Source organism: Macadamia integrifolia, chromosome 1 (genome assembly GCF_013358625.1).
Source record: "Macadamia integrifolia cultivar HAES 741 chromosome 1, SCU_Mint_v3, whole genome shotgun sequence".
NCBI classification, from domain to species: Eukaryota; Viridiplantae; Streptophyta; class Magnoliopsida; order Proteales; family Proteaceae; genus Macadamia; species Macadamia integrifolia.
In genome coordinates, this window is record NC_056557.1 from 10376272 (window position 1) to 10390037 (window position 13766).

General features: G+C 39.6%; 2 protein-coding genes across 2 annotated transcripts; both read left to right on the top strand.

The window, feature by feature from the left end:
- Positions 1 to 4174: 4174 nt before the first annotated feature.
- Positions 4175 to 7098, top strand: LOC122077461 (ankyrin repeat-containing protein At5g02620-like). Its single transcript, XM_042643413.1, has 3 exons — positions 4175 to 4975; positions 5351 to 5892; positions 6656 to 7098. Exons 1-3 carry the CDS (start codon positions 4300 to 4302, stop codon positions 7019 to 7021), a joined length of 1584 nt encoding a protein of 527 aa, XP_042499347.1. The 5' UTR covers positions 4175 to 4299; the 3' UTR covers positions 7022 to 7098.
- A 2603-nt stretch (positions 7099 to 9701) lies between these two features.
- LOC122060968 lies at positions 9702 to 13719 on the top strand. Its single transcript, XM_042624137.1, has 4 exons — positions 9702 to 11625; positions 12028 to 12739; positions 12873 to 13108; positions 13280 to 13719. Exons 1-4 carry the CDS (start codon positions 9702 to 9704, stop codon positions 13717 to 13719), a joined length of 3312 nt encoding a protein of 1103 aa, XP_042480071.1.
- The last annotated feature ends 47 nt before the right edge of the window (positions 13720 to 13766 follow it).

The following is a 13766-nucleotide window of genomic DNA, read 5'->3' on the forward strand; positions in this document are numbered from 1 at the left end:
CCTATAGCGAATCTAAGTGATTCACTCCAAAATTGTATGAATAAACGGCATTATAAACAACAAGTATTTTAATCAGATTTAATTAAATTGGCTATTAGTCATATTTATTCGGGACTTGTTTTAGAAAAAAACAAAAATTGGAAAAAGATCCTACGTCATTGATATCACATTTGTGGTGGCACGTGACATCAACACGCAATATGTTCTCTTCTATCTCAAGGCTAAAAATATGAACAACATAGTACTTAAAAATTTTCATCACTTATGGTCGCAAGATAAAAATCTCCAAAATTGTGTAGCCTAAAACATATCCCACATGTCATCAAGAGAGACCGACCAAACCGAACACCCAATTGTGATGACAAGAGTATATCGCTCGCCAAAAGGGTCTCTCATATTAAATTTGAAATCCATTCTAGTTCAAAAAAGGTGTGTTATTGGTATTGAAATAATTATCAATGTTATTTAAATAAAACATTATTGCAAAAATTAAACTTAATACAGGTTTCGCAATTTTAGCAACTAGCCCACTAAGTAAAAACATTATCATTAAACTTTTAAAAACCTATACACTAGGATTACTACATTAGGCCCAATTTATTTCAAAAAGGAAAATTCCCATCAATTTTTTCTCTCCTAACGATGGGCATCTAGGCCTTAGGCCTGATTAGTCTCGTGGGCCCATACCAATCCCACAACTGCATGGATCGGGTCATACCGGGGTTGAATGAGAACTATTCAACTTTTACTAAAAGCAGTGAAGAGCATTAAACACCCCGTGTGAGTGACCCAAGGTGTGCCTAATGAGAGTCAAAATTAGGTTGTCTAAGTCTACAGCTCGTATCAAGTTCGTTGCTCACCAACTGTGCTACCCCCTTGGGTTATTTCCCATCAAATTTGCACTTTAACAAAATATGCATATCACCAGAGAGAGGATTTCAAACCGAGCAAAAAAATTGAACCAGCCATGAATCTTTAATAGAAGCCCATTTATATGGATACCGACAATTACTTTATCTTCAATATAAAGCCCATTAATTAAGTTTCACTAAAGCCCATTCAACAGTGATTGAAAGAAAAAGAAGGTGCACAAAGGAGCGTACAGAATATAAGGCCCATCATCCTAGAATCAAAATGATGTTGCTGATTAGAGGTCACGACAGTATGCAAAGAAACATGGAATTTGGATCCTCTTGACCACGCCCCATGGATGGTGTGAAATGGGGCTAAAGGGTACAGTCGGTTGGAAAGAATTTTGAACCAACCTTGATTACAACAAGATTTTCTCATGTATAATACATGTAAAAAAATATATATGATGCTAGGCTCAACCAAAGGCATCAACCCAGGTTCGGCCTAGAAATCTCAGCCTGCTGGCTGAAATGCCCAACTTATGAACTATTGAGATCAGGGCGGGCTTGATACCATTCGATGGTGTAGGTGAAAAAAAAAAAAAAAAGATCAAGGCATGGTTGGGCTTACCTGGCCAAAGTTGCAACCCTAGGTGGCATCTAAGGTCCTAGTTTCAGTCCAACCTGAGTTTGCTAGCAAAAGAAGGTACTAAAAAAATTATGACTTCCAAGAGACTAAAGAGGGATGCATGAATATGGCATGCCTATACATGAAAAGATACATTAAATGTCCAATTTACACCGTTTTCTAAACATTCAATGGTCAGAAAAACCAAACTACCCTTCCACGTAGGAAAAACCACGTGGTAAAGAAAAGTAGAATATGGCATGCCTATCAGATATTACGTATTCTGATAGGTAATATGAATAGGTAATATCAATTTATTGGAAAAGAAAGAAAATATTCATAGCTCAAAGGCAACCAGTATAAGCGTCGGAGAAAAGTAGAGTATTGATTGACAAATGTTTCCAATGGCTCCTTTTGTATCTTGAGTGTTGATGGACCTTGAAATATAAGTAAATAAACAACTCAAGATAAAGTGGATGGATGTTTCAGTCCAACAAAAGAGAAAAATTAACTTTTTTTTTTTGTGAATTATTTGGAAGGCTTACTCTATGTAATCACATTTGGTTAGACGTCATCGAAACAAAATTTTCCCAACATAAACATATTTGTCTCCTTTTTATTTTAGCTTCAAATATATTTTCTCTTTTAGAAAAAAAAAAAAAAAAAGGTTAACAACATGAGATAATCCCACACGGCTTAAAGTGGATGAATTTGTTACTTTTTCTTTTAGTAAATTAGAGTGTGAAGAACATATGGAATCACAGTTACAAAGATCAATTAGGCGTAGAAGTAGGCAAACTTGTCATACACTATAAAGGCAATGCCTTCGAGGTCAAGGTATCAGCTATGTATGAATTCGAAGATGAAAGCCCAAAGGAAGCGCATTCAAGAAATTTCCAAAAAAAAAAAATCTATCTCTAGATCTATGAGAGAGGCTCGGGAGTCCTTTTACAAAGTCCTGAGCTGAACGTTTTGTATTCCTTATCCTGGAGGGTCCTATCCCTGAATTCTCTTATGGTTTATCTACATTCCAGGAAATTCATATGCTCCATGGACAGTGCAAAGAGTGGAGTGTTGATCGAAAGCCATATCCGGTTGCATGTTTCACATCTTGAGTGTTGATAGACCTTGCAATATAAGTAAAAGAACTCAGGATAAAATGGATGGATGCCTCCATCTAAAAAACAGGAAAGAAAATGAACACACACACACTCTCTCTCTCTCTCTCTCTCTCTGATTTACTTGGGGGCTTAGTACTATACATAATCACATTTAGTTATTAGTTGTCATCAAAACAAAATTTTCCCTACAAAACACATTTCTAACTCCTTTCTGTTTTAGCTTCTAATATATCTTATCTTTATCAAAATAAATAAATAAATAAATAAAATGAAAGGGTGAACAATATGAGAAAATCCCTTCACATGGATCATGCAGATTAAAGTTGATGAACATCTTTACAGCTAGAGTGTGTATAATACATGGAGTCATTGCTAAGATTGAATAGCCATGGAGTGAAAGCAGACAAACTTGTCACATATTCTAACGACAATGGCTTTGATTGGGGTCAAGGTATTAGCTATGAGAGCGAAAGATGAAAACCCAAAGGAAGAGCATTCAAAAAATTTCTAGTCAGAAAATCTATCAATATAACTGTGATAGAGGCTCAAGACTCCCTTTACAGATTCCTTCACCTTTTGCTTTGTAGTTCTTAACCCCAGAGAGTGCTACTTCTATCTCTGAATTCCCTCTTTTGGTCTATCTACAGTCTAGAAAATTCGTACTCTTCATGGATGAATCCAAAGATGGAGTGTTAATTGAAAGCATTTTCCAGCAACTTGTTTCATATCCTGATTGTCGATAGATCTTTAGAACATAAGTAAAAGAACAACTCAGGATAAAGTGGATTTGAACTTTTTTTTTTCTCTCTTTGTGATTTTTGGGGGGCCTTACTCCACTAATCACATTTGGTTAGATGTCATAAAAAAAAAAAAATTAGCATATGCAAAGAGGGACAATAATAGTTTTGTAAATTATAATATAATTAAAAATTCATTTATTGTATTATAATAATGGGGAAATGCTTTCTATTGGGGTACGTGGCTATTTCGCCCAAACTCACTAGGGGTGGAATAACTACCCCACCTCCAATAAAATGCAAAATATGACACCCATGTTGATACTTTCTCGTGGAGTCCCATTAGTCCCTACGCATGTGCAAGGGCCATACTGCCCCACAAGAAACATTTCTCCTATAATACTACAAAGGCCTACTTAGATTATGGATTTTATCTTTGATTCATTTCATATCCTGTATCCTAAATGGGGGAAAATATGGGTTTTTCAGTTGAGAGTAATTTTTTTCTTCCTCCCACTCCCTCTCCCTTGACCGCTCTGCTTTTTCATAGCCTCTGGGGCCAGGAAAGAAGAATTTCAAATTCCACAAGAATGGTTTTTTCTTTTTCTTTTTTTGGGTAGAATTTTCATGAGAATGGTAGCGAATCGAACAAAGTGAAAGAATGCGGACACTTGCTTGTTCTGGGGTTTGGAATGTCAGAAAATTAAAAAAAAGTGATAGAATCATTTAAAGAAAAAAAAAAGAAAAATGAAAAAAGTGAGAGTAAGACTCGATAGGCTCCCAGCCATGCATGGTTTAAGGTATCGCCGTATCGGTTGGATTACCAGAGTGCTGTATCTTTACAATTATAAATCGGCTTCCTGAGTAATGTAGGAAGCATTGTGGACTCCTCCCTTCCGTTCCTTCTTCTCCCACCTAAATCCTAGAGGTCTCCTTCTCCATCCCACCAAAATCCTTGTGTAATGTCGACTACTTTCATGGATCCTCAAGTCTATAAAGCTGCAAAATTTGGTGACATTACATTTCCCCAATTGACTGAAGATTCTAGCCGACTGCTGAGAGTAACTCCAAATAAAAACACAGCCCTTCACGCCTTTGTGAGATTTGGTCATCTAGAGTTTGTGAAGGAAGTGTACTATGCTCTTCTCCAACACAATTCAAGTTTAGAAGGCAACACGGAGTACAGCAAAAGCCTATCTCTTCTCACACAGGTGAACTCAGAAGGTGATACTGCCCTTCATGTAGCAGCCAGAGAAGGCCACGCTTCCATAGCTAAATTTCTAATTGAAAAGATTAAGCCTTGGCCTTCTGACCATGACGTCGAAAGTGGAATTAGTAGTTTACTTATTTTTGAGAAAATAAGGAAGAGAAACGAAAGCAAAAACACAGCCCTGCATGAAGCTGTGCGAAGAAATGACCTTGAGATGGTGAAGTTGCTGACTGATGATGATTGTGATTTAGGGCATCCCAACTATGATGTTGATGCGGATGGACGTGGGGAGTCTCCACTCTATTTGGCTGCTAGAGATGGACACTTGGATATTCTCAACCATATCTTTCACATTTGTCTATCTCCAGCTCACGGTGGACCACATTGCCAGACAACTTTACATGTGGCCGTTGTTGAGACGAGGCTAGGTATTTAAAAATTTTCAATGCCTATATTGTTTATCATGTAATTATATATGGCCATATGGGTTGATGTATGACTTTTTGTTTTGATATCTTGGAGTTTGGATCAAGTCCTCGCTCTCTTACGGTGCTTAATCTCCATGTGGAATTCACTCAATGTGAAAAGTTATTGTATGAAGAGAGAGATTAAGTGGATTCCATATGTGAACCAGACAACGTACGAGAATGATAGGATCTGATCCAGATCTCCACCGTAAGGGCTGCAACTTACCCTTGCCTTATTCCTGGTTGGGTCATGAGATGGCTATTCTTTATTTTCAATTCTTTTACAATCTCTTATTAAATTAATGTCTGTCTTTATGATGCCCTAAAAAAAAAAAGATGTGGTGAAAATACTCTTGGAGAAGATGGGAGGAGTACTTGTGAATAAAGCAGATAAGGATCGAAGGACTGCTCTCCATTATGCAGCATCCAATAGACATAACGTCATCGAGATAGTAAAGAAGTTGCTAAGTTATGATACTTCTAGTGTGTATAAATTGGATAAAGATGGTCTCTCACCACTTCACATAGCTGCACTTGAATCAAGCATTGAGGTATTTCAAGAACTCATCCAAAGCTGTCCAGATTCTGGGGAGTTGCTGGACAAAAAGCATCGTAATGTTCTTCACTTTGCTGTGATGAGTAAGGATTTCAAGAAAATCAGTTTTGCGTTAAAGCAACAAGAGCTTGAGGAACTCATAAACAAGACAGATGATGATGGAAACACCCCATTCCACCTTGCGGCAACATTAGGCTCTTTCAAATTTATGAGACTTTTTCTTTCAAATAAAAGAGTAGACATAAAAGCGACCAACAACAAAGGTCAGACAGCTACTGAAAATTTTCAATTCATCCTTGGTCAACTCACAATCTTTTCTCCGGTGAGCCTTTCTTTACTTCCTCTGCTTTGATTTCTTTTTCTTTTTGAAAAGGACTAAGCTAACATATTATTATGCGAGCCTGGCAAGTGTTACAAGCCAATCATGATTCTAATGGATTTCATGTTACATATTCGTATTGGCTTGTAAGCCACACCCCTTTCTTTTTGAACAATTATTATTCAAGGCCCCATGGGCCAACTAGGATGACAACCCCTTGGCGTCCCAACATAAGAAAGGGCGCCCAGGGGAAAGAGGAGGGAACTCGAACTCTAGACATGCCATGGTGGTAACTGCTTCAACAAGCAGCCTTTAACCAATTGTGCAAGTAGTTGTTGGCAATATAGGCTATGTTCGCTTGACAAGAAATGAAATGAAATTTTAAGATTTTTTTTCTTAATTTAAAATTTAAGGAAAGAGATAGACACATATTTAACTCAATCATTGCATCATTTTGATTTTTTTATTATCAAAATGTAAGATTTAATTATGTGTCTATCTCTCTCTTCAAATTCAATTCTTATTATTTTTTTTCTTTTTCATTTATTGGCTACCAAACACATCCTTAAGAAAATTCCTCACCAAACAGTTGAAGATGGGATCCAAAGAAAAATTTGTCTATTGTCACAGACCATATATATATTTTTTTTTTGTCACCTGGCACATATGGGCTGCCACGTAATTAAGGTCTAATAATTTCACTATTTAGAAAATCAGATTTCTCACACTTGATGAGTACCAGAAGATTAATTTTATCCAGTTGCAGATTCACCAAACATTAATGGCTAGAATTTTTCGGGATGCACAAAGAGTAAGAGGAGAGAAAAAATGGATGATAGGAATAAAAAAGGAGCAAATGCAAATACGCTCTGACAGCAAAGAGGAAGAGGAAGAGGAAGAGGAAGAGGAAGAGGTGCAACTACGCAATAAGCCAGAGAAAGTGGCAACAACAACAAAGATTACACAGAGCCGAAAGGAAATTGGGCAAATCCTCCAACTATTAGCGTCTCTTATTGCCACTGTGGCCTTCACAGCAGTTGTACAAGTCCCCGCAATAGCAATAATGGAAAGCCTATACTCCAGGACAATGGACACTTCCAAAAATTTATACTTTACGATGTTGCCGCTTTGAATCTGTCGATTGTTAGTTCGATGGTCATGTTCGTGACCCCACTACTATGTCTAATGGCGTGGTCTTTACCTCATCTATACTCTCTCTTTCTCCTTCTTCAACGCTCTCTCATTCAAAGTGGGAGGAGGGGGCTGGGGGATATCTCTCTTGTTTACCTGCTACAGATGCGAGAGAGTTGGGTTGAAAAAACGACAGGATCTGGTTGTAGCAATTAAAGGCTTAGTTTCTTGTGTTCTACGTACAAGTGCAAGAAATCCTCCCTCTGTTGCCAAAAAAAAGAACCGCATTTCTAAGAACATCTTCAGAAATATTTTCATTTTCTCGAACAAGCTCTGTGACATAAGTGGGGATATGCAATTCAAAACCCAAGTCAATTTTCCTGAATTATACGCATATCAAGGTAACAGTTAAGGAATTCATCTAATCAATTTATCCCTTCCTCTTGGAACTAGTGTTGAAGGCTTGGATACTCGTCGTTAAAATAATAATAATAATAATAATTAAAATTTTTTTTAAACCTTTATGGACACAAGTGGGAAAAGGGTATGCAAAACGGATAAAATAAGCATGAGTGATGATCCAGTAAGCTCGAGCTGAATTGTGGTTAAACTAACAATATACTTGAAGATCAAGGAACAAAGGGAACTTGGAAACATAAATATCACAAAGTATAGCTTTAGAGAATGGTTGAAAAGGTCGGGCACTAATACAAGGGCAAGAGATACATTGCAATGGTATTGACTTGGACCATCGTGTTTGACTCTGACCCCAAAGGGTCACCTACATTACATATATTTGGTGGCTGGAGCGGTCAAATTAATCTTCCAACAGACGAGTTCTGTACATTCCTTGTTGGTCCAACGAGGCCCCAATCAATCCTTCCCTCTGGAGTTTGAGTATCTGTAGTTAGATTTTGGAATTGTGTTACAGGCTCAGCCATTTGAGTGCAGTAGCCAAGTCAAGTATTCACAGAAAGTAAGATTTATTGATCCATTTAAGTTTATGCAAAATGTGATCAGGCTTACTTTTGTTATCCAAGTTCTTGGTTGACCCCCAACCCCCCCTCTCTCTCTCTCAAAAGAACTGTCAGAACTCAGAAGATCGTTAATAATTTGCAATGATTTTTTTCTTCTTCTGCAAATACGCGGTATTTATTGATTTAGAACTTGATTGAGTACTGCATACAGATTTTCCCGCCTTTGAACGAGAGAGCATTTAAGGAGAGAATAAATATAAAAGAATAAATTAAGATAATCTCTAGTGTTATAATATGGAAACGAGGTTACCAAAGGAATCAAAGGAGAACACACTTTAACTGCTTACACCATTTAAATTCGGATGTGAGGGAGATAAGGCTGCTGTTTGGAAGAGGAGCCCTTTGAAGATTGGGGTTCAGTTAATCCGCTTCCAACACTGGAAACCGGACTTTAACATCCATGAGAAACAGGTGTGGACTAAACTGGTCTGGATCCGTTTCCCTGACCTTTCCCTAGAATAGTGGCATGAGAATGTTCTGCTCTCAATAGCAAAGGCAGTCGGACGACCTGTGGCTCTGGATCGTCATACAAAGCAAGGCTTGATGGGATTCTTTGCTAGAGTCTTGGTTGAAATCGAAAAAAATGAAACGATGCCTCGTATTGAGAAAGTGCAGGTTGAGAGATTGGAGCCTGGAACCACAAAAATCTTTGGGTTCAGGAAAAAGGTTGTGTATGAAGATGGTATAACTCGTTGTGGTTATTGCAAGCGGCTGGGATATAGTGTGGAAGAATGCCGATTGAAGAAGCAGGAGGATGGAAAACAGGTTGCAAAAGATCAAGTTGATATACCAGGCGCAGTCTATGTAGAAGATGGAGTGGACTCGGCTCAAGTCACTCCATGGTTCAACTCAGCGAGTTACAGGGAGTGTACGAAACATGGAAACTGCAGTAAATCAGTCTCCTTCCTTAAATGCCTCCTTTTCATCAAATCAAGGTAGCCCTATTTTGGAAGGCAATATTCATGTGGATTTGGACCTCATCCAAAATTCAAATTCAAAAGTCAATCCTCTCTATATGGAATGTAACGGTGGAAATTTACCCCCTAATCAAAATCTTCCCTCCTTGGAGGAAGGCCAAGTGGCTGAATCGGATCTAGGATCTGAAGCAGGGTCGGGTTCTGACCCAGATGATGATGCTCTCTCAGAGTCCGAAGAGGAGAGTCAGCAAGCTGCCTCTGACGCCCCTACCATGGTTGCTCCTACCATGAAACCAGTGAGCTCGCCCAGACCAAGTCACCCTCGATGGAATGTGGTGACTAGGGGAAGCGGTGGTGTGGCTGGGCAGCCCTCAAGAGGCGGTCACTATTCCAGAATCCTTCCCAGCCATCATGATTCTCAGATTTCTTGCATTCCAGAGACAAAAATTGCAAATGGGCGTGTGGCTCTAAATTTTCAGGAAGTAGGGGTGGTTGATCGTGCCCTTCTTGCGAAGGAAAAAACTGATACTGATACTTCTAAAGGAGGGAAGAAGGGTAAGAAGAAAGTTGGTCAGATGAATAAGTCTGACAAGGTCCAAAATTAAACCCTTCCTCCATGAAGATTTTATTTTGGAATATTAGAGGTGTGCGAAAGGCGGCTGATATTAGAGCCTTGAAGATGATCCTGAGGGAGCACTCTCCTGATTTTGTATGCTTGGCTGAGCCGATGGTGAAGGTTTCAGATTTTCCTTCTTTGTTATTCAACAAAATAGGGTACTCTGGGGATTTAATTCACAATGATCGGGTGGACAAGGTTCCAAATCTTTGGCTTATGTGGAGACAAGGTTCTTCTAGTCCCTCAGTTGTTTCTCTGTCTGACCAACAATTATCAGTCACGGTGGATTGGCTAGGTTGTTCAATGGGATTGACCTTCGTTCATGCAAGTTGTTTTAAGGTTAATCGCCGAGAGCTCTGGACTGACCTGGGTTTGGTGGTAAACCCAAACATCCCATGGTCGGTCATAGGGGACTTTAATGCTACTCTTCTTTCAAATGAAAAAAGGGGGCTAGGAAGATTTAATGCTAGCTCGGTGGCAGAGTTCCAAGCAATGGTGGACACGTGTGCTTTGGTCCAAGCTCCTTCACAGGGGAAAAAGTACACGTGGACTAACAATCGTCGCAGAGGAAATGTTGTAGCTGTTCTGGATCGAAGTTTTTGCAATGGAAATTGGCTGGAGGTGTTTAAGAATATTAGTCAAAATGTATTGCAAAGAACAGCCTCAGACCATGCCCCTGTTCTGGTGGTGTCAGATGCCATTCCTAAACCAGGTAATATTCCTTTTAGATTCAATAATTTCTGGATGAATAATGTGAATTTTGAGGATACTATCAGGGAGGTGTGGAATAAGGAGGTGTCAGGAAACCCCATTTTGGTGCTTTCTCATAAGCTAAAGCAGGTAAAATTTTTTATTAAGAGCTGGGCCAGGAATAATTTCCCTAATGTTGATGAAGAAGTAAAGAAAGCTTCAAAAAATCTGGATTCGATTCAGGAAGAAATTGAGGTATCAGGGATGACGGATGATCTGTTTGACAGAGAGGCAGACGCTAAGACATATCTCTTGAAAGCAACTCAAATGCAAGACAGTTTTTGGTCTCAAAAGGCCAAACAGAGGTGGATGAAAGAGGGGAACAGGAACTCAAAATTCTTCCACCTCTCTGTTCAAATGAGACAGTCGCGAAATCAAATCCGTACCTTGACGAATATGAATGGTGAATGGATTAGTGACCAGCATAGGTTGTCATCTTATATTTCTGAATATTATGAAGCTTTCCATAGTGCCGCTCAGACTACTTCACATCATAATTTATTGAATTGTATCCCCAAGGAGATTTGTGAGGCAGATGCACTGGGTTTAGAGACTATGCCCTCTTTGGAAGAAATAAAAAACTTTGTTTGGGAGGTGGATCCAGACAGCTCTCCTGGGCCTGATGGATTTCATGGGAAGTTTTTTAGAAGAGTTTGGAATATAGTGGAAGCGGACTTTTGCAGGACTGTGAGGCACTTCTTCAGAACGGGGTTTCTTCCTAAGGGTGTGAACAACTGTTTTCTCACTTTAATTCCGAAGGTGCCGGGAGCTGTGAGACTGGACAAGTTTAGGCCGATTTGTATGGGGAATTTCTTTTGTAAGGTGCTATCAAAAATTATGGTAAATAGAGTTTCGGAGCTGCTTCCCAGGCTGATCTCAGAGGAACAAGGTGCATTCCAGAAGGGGAAAATAATATCTGAGAATATCAGCCTTGCCTCAGAGTTGGCAAATCTGATGTATACTGTAGTCAGGGGAGGAGGTATGGGGATCAAAATTGATATTCAGAAAGCATACGACTCGCATTCTTGGGATTTCCTTTTTGAAGTCCTAAAAAAGTTTGGTTTCCCTCAGAAATGGATATCTTGGATTCATGAAATCCTTGTCTCTACTAGGATTTCGGTCTTAGTAAATGGGGGACCGGTGGGCTTCTTCCCTGTGGGTCGTGGTCTTCTCCAGGGTGATCCTTTATCTCCCTTTCTCTTTATTCTGGCAGAAGAAGTGCTCTGCAGAGGGTTAAGAAGCATGGTTGCGGAAGGTGCTCTTAAATCCTTGCCCGGGCCAAGAGGTGTGCTCACTCCATCCCACCTACTCTTTGCAGACGACATTTTCATTTTCATGAACGCATCGGCAAAATATGTAAGAAATCTTCACTCCTTTTTAGATAAATATCAGGCCTTCTCTAGTCAATTTTTTAATCTGGATAAAAGTAAGATTTTCTTTGGGAAGGTGGCACCTCACAGAAAACAGTTTATTAGTGAGTTTTTGGGTATTCTGATATCCAAATTCCCTACAAAATATCTCAGGGTGAAAATCTTCAAGGGAAGAGTCACCAAATCCCACTTGTTGCCTCTGCTAGATAAGATCAAATGTAGACTTGCAGCCTAGAAAGGGAAATTGCTCTCGATGGCAGGTCGTATTGAACTAGTTCGTTCAGTTATATCGAGCATTCCTATGCATAATTTTGCAGTTTATTGGTGGCCTCAAGCATCAATTAAAACTGTAGAATCATGGATGAGGAACTTCATTTGGTCTGGCCAAATGGAAGGTCAGAAAAAAATCACTGTCAAATGGGAGGATTGTTGCAAGCCAAAGAAGGAAGGAGGTCTGGGTATTCGAAACTTGCGAGATGTTAACAGAGCTTGTCTATGTAAATTAGTATGGAAGATCAAGCATGAGGATTCTAGAATGAGTCAATTTTTCAGAGCAAGGTTTACTACTAGAGACAGGGATCTCAAGAGCTACAAGTCTTCATCTATTTGGCAGGGTCTAAAAAGGGTGTGGGACTTTGTAACCAATATGGAGAGCTGGACAGTAGGAAATGGCATCAAGATTAGCTTTTGGAAGGATCGTTGGTTAGAAAATTTCTCATTGGCGGAATCCTCTAATCTGGACTTAGAAGCGCTTACTTCGAGGCAGCTGTGGGTGGCGGATTTCATTAGAAATGGTGAGTGGTGCTTCCCAAATGTTTCTTCATCATTCTTGTCTGAATCACTTGAGAAGGCAAAGAGAATATCTCTAACAAATTTAGAGGATGTTTGCCACTGGAAACTTTCTTCGTCTGGTGCCTTCTCCTTGGCCTCGGCGTGGGAAGAGATAAGAAGCAAAAAGGTGCCTGTTTCCTGGTTTTCCATTCTTTGGAAAGCTCTTTTACAGCCACGACAGGCAGTATTTGGATGGAGGTTAGCCCATGGTAGACTCCCTACGGATGACCAAGTGTGCAAAAAGGGGATTGCAATGCCTTCGAGATGTGTGTTATGTGAAAAGGCGGAAGAATCTAATTTCCACCTTTTTATTCACTGTGAGTATATCCAGGCCCTATGGAATATGTTCTGTGATATATTTGGTGTCAGATGGCAACACTTCACAAGAATGGAAGATTTATTTTAGCTGGTGGAAACGTAAAGCAAAATCCGTCACATTCTCAAGAGTATGGCTTAGTGGCGCGGTGTTAATTCCTTATGCAGTTTGGATGGAGAGAAATATGAGAATCCACGAGGGTACCTATTGGCATCACAGGCAGCGTTTTGCTATGATTAAAGGAGAGATAGGTATGATTTCGACAGTGCACCTTGGGAAGAACTTGTCCGTAGCTGATTTGATGTGTGCCAGGAGAGTGGGAATTCCCCGCGTAATTGGAAAGCAAAGAGAAATTTTTGAAGTTCGATGGTGTCTCCCCCCTCAGAACTAGATTAAGTTAAATACTGATGGGTGCTCGCTAGGGAATCCTGGAAAGGCTGGAGTTGGTGGTGTGTTTAGAAATTACAAGGGCGAACCTTTGCTGAATTTCAAAAATTTTGTTGGTGTAAAATCAAACTTTGAAGCTGACTTCTTAGCTCTCATTACCGGCCTTGAACATGCAAAAAACTCTTGTATCCAAAACCTTTGGATCGAGTGTGACTCTACTGCTGTTGTGTTCTTATTCTCCAAAGGGCTGGTTCCATGGTTTATTCAGCAAAGATGGAGGGGCGTTCTCTCTTATTTGGGCTCAATTTCTTGGAAAGTCACTCATTGTTACCGCGAAGCGAATGTGGTAGCTGATTTCTTAGCGAAAACAACAGCAAGATTTGAATCGAATTCCCCTGTCGAGACTTGGCCCCTTCTCACCTCCAGGGAGCTGGAATTGGATGCAGCCCAATGGTCAAGATTCCGATTCACTTAGTTATTTTTTAAAGATTTTTTCTTTTTGGGTTGTTAGTCTAAGGTCTG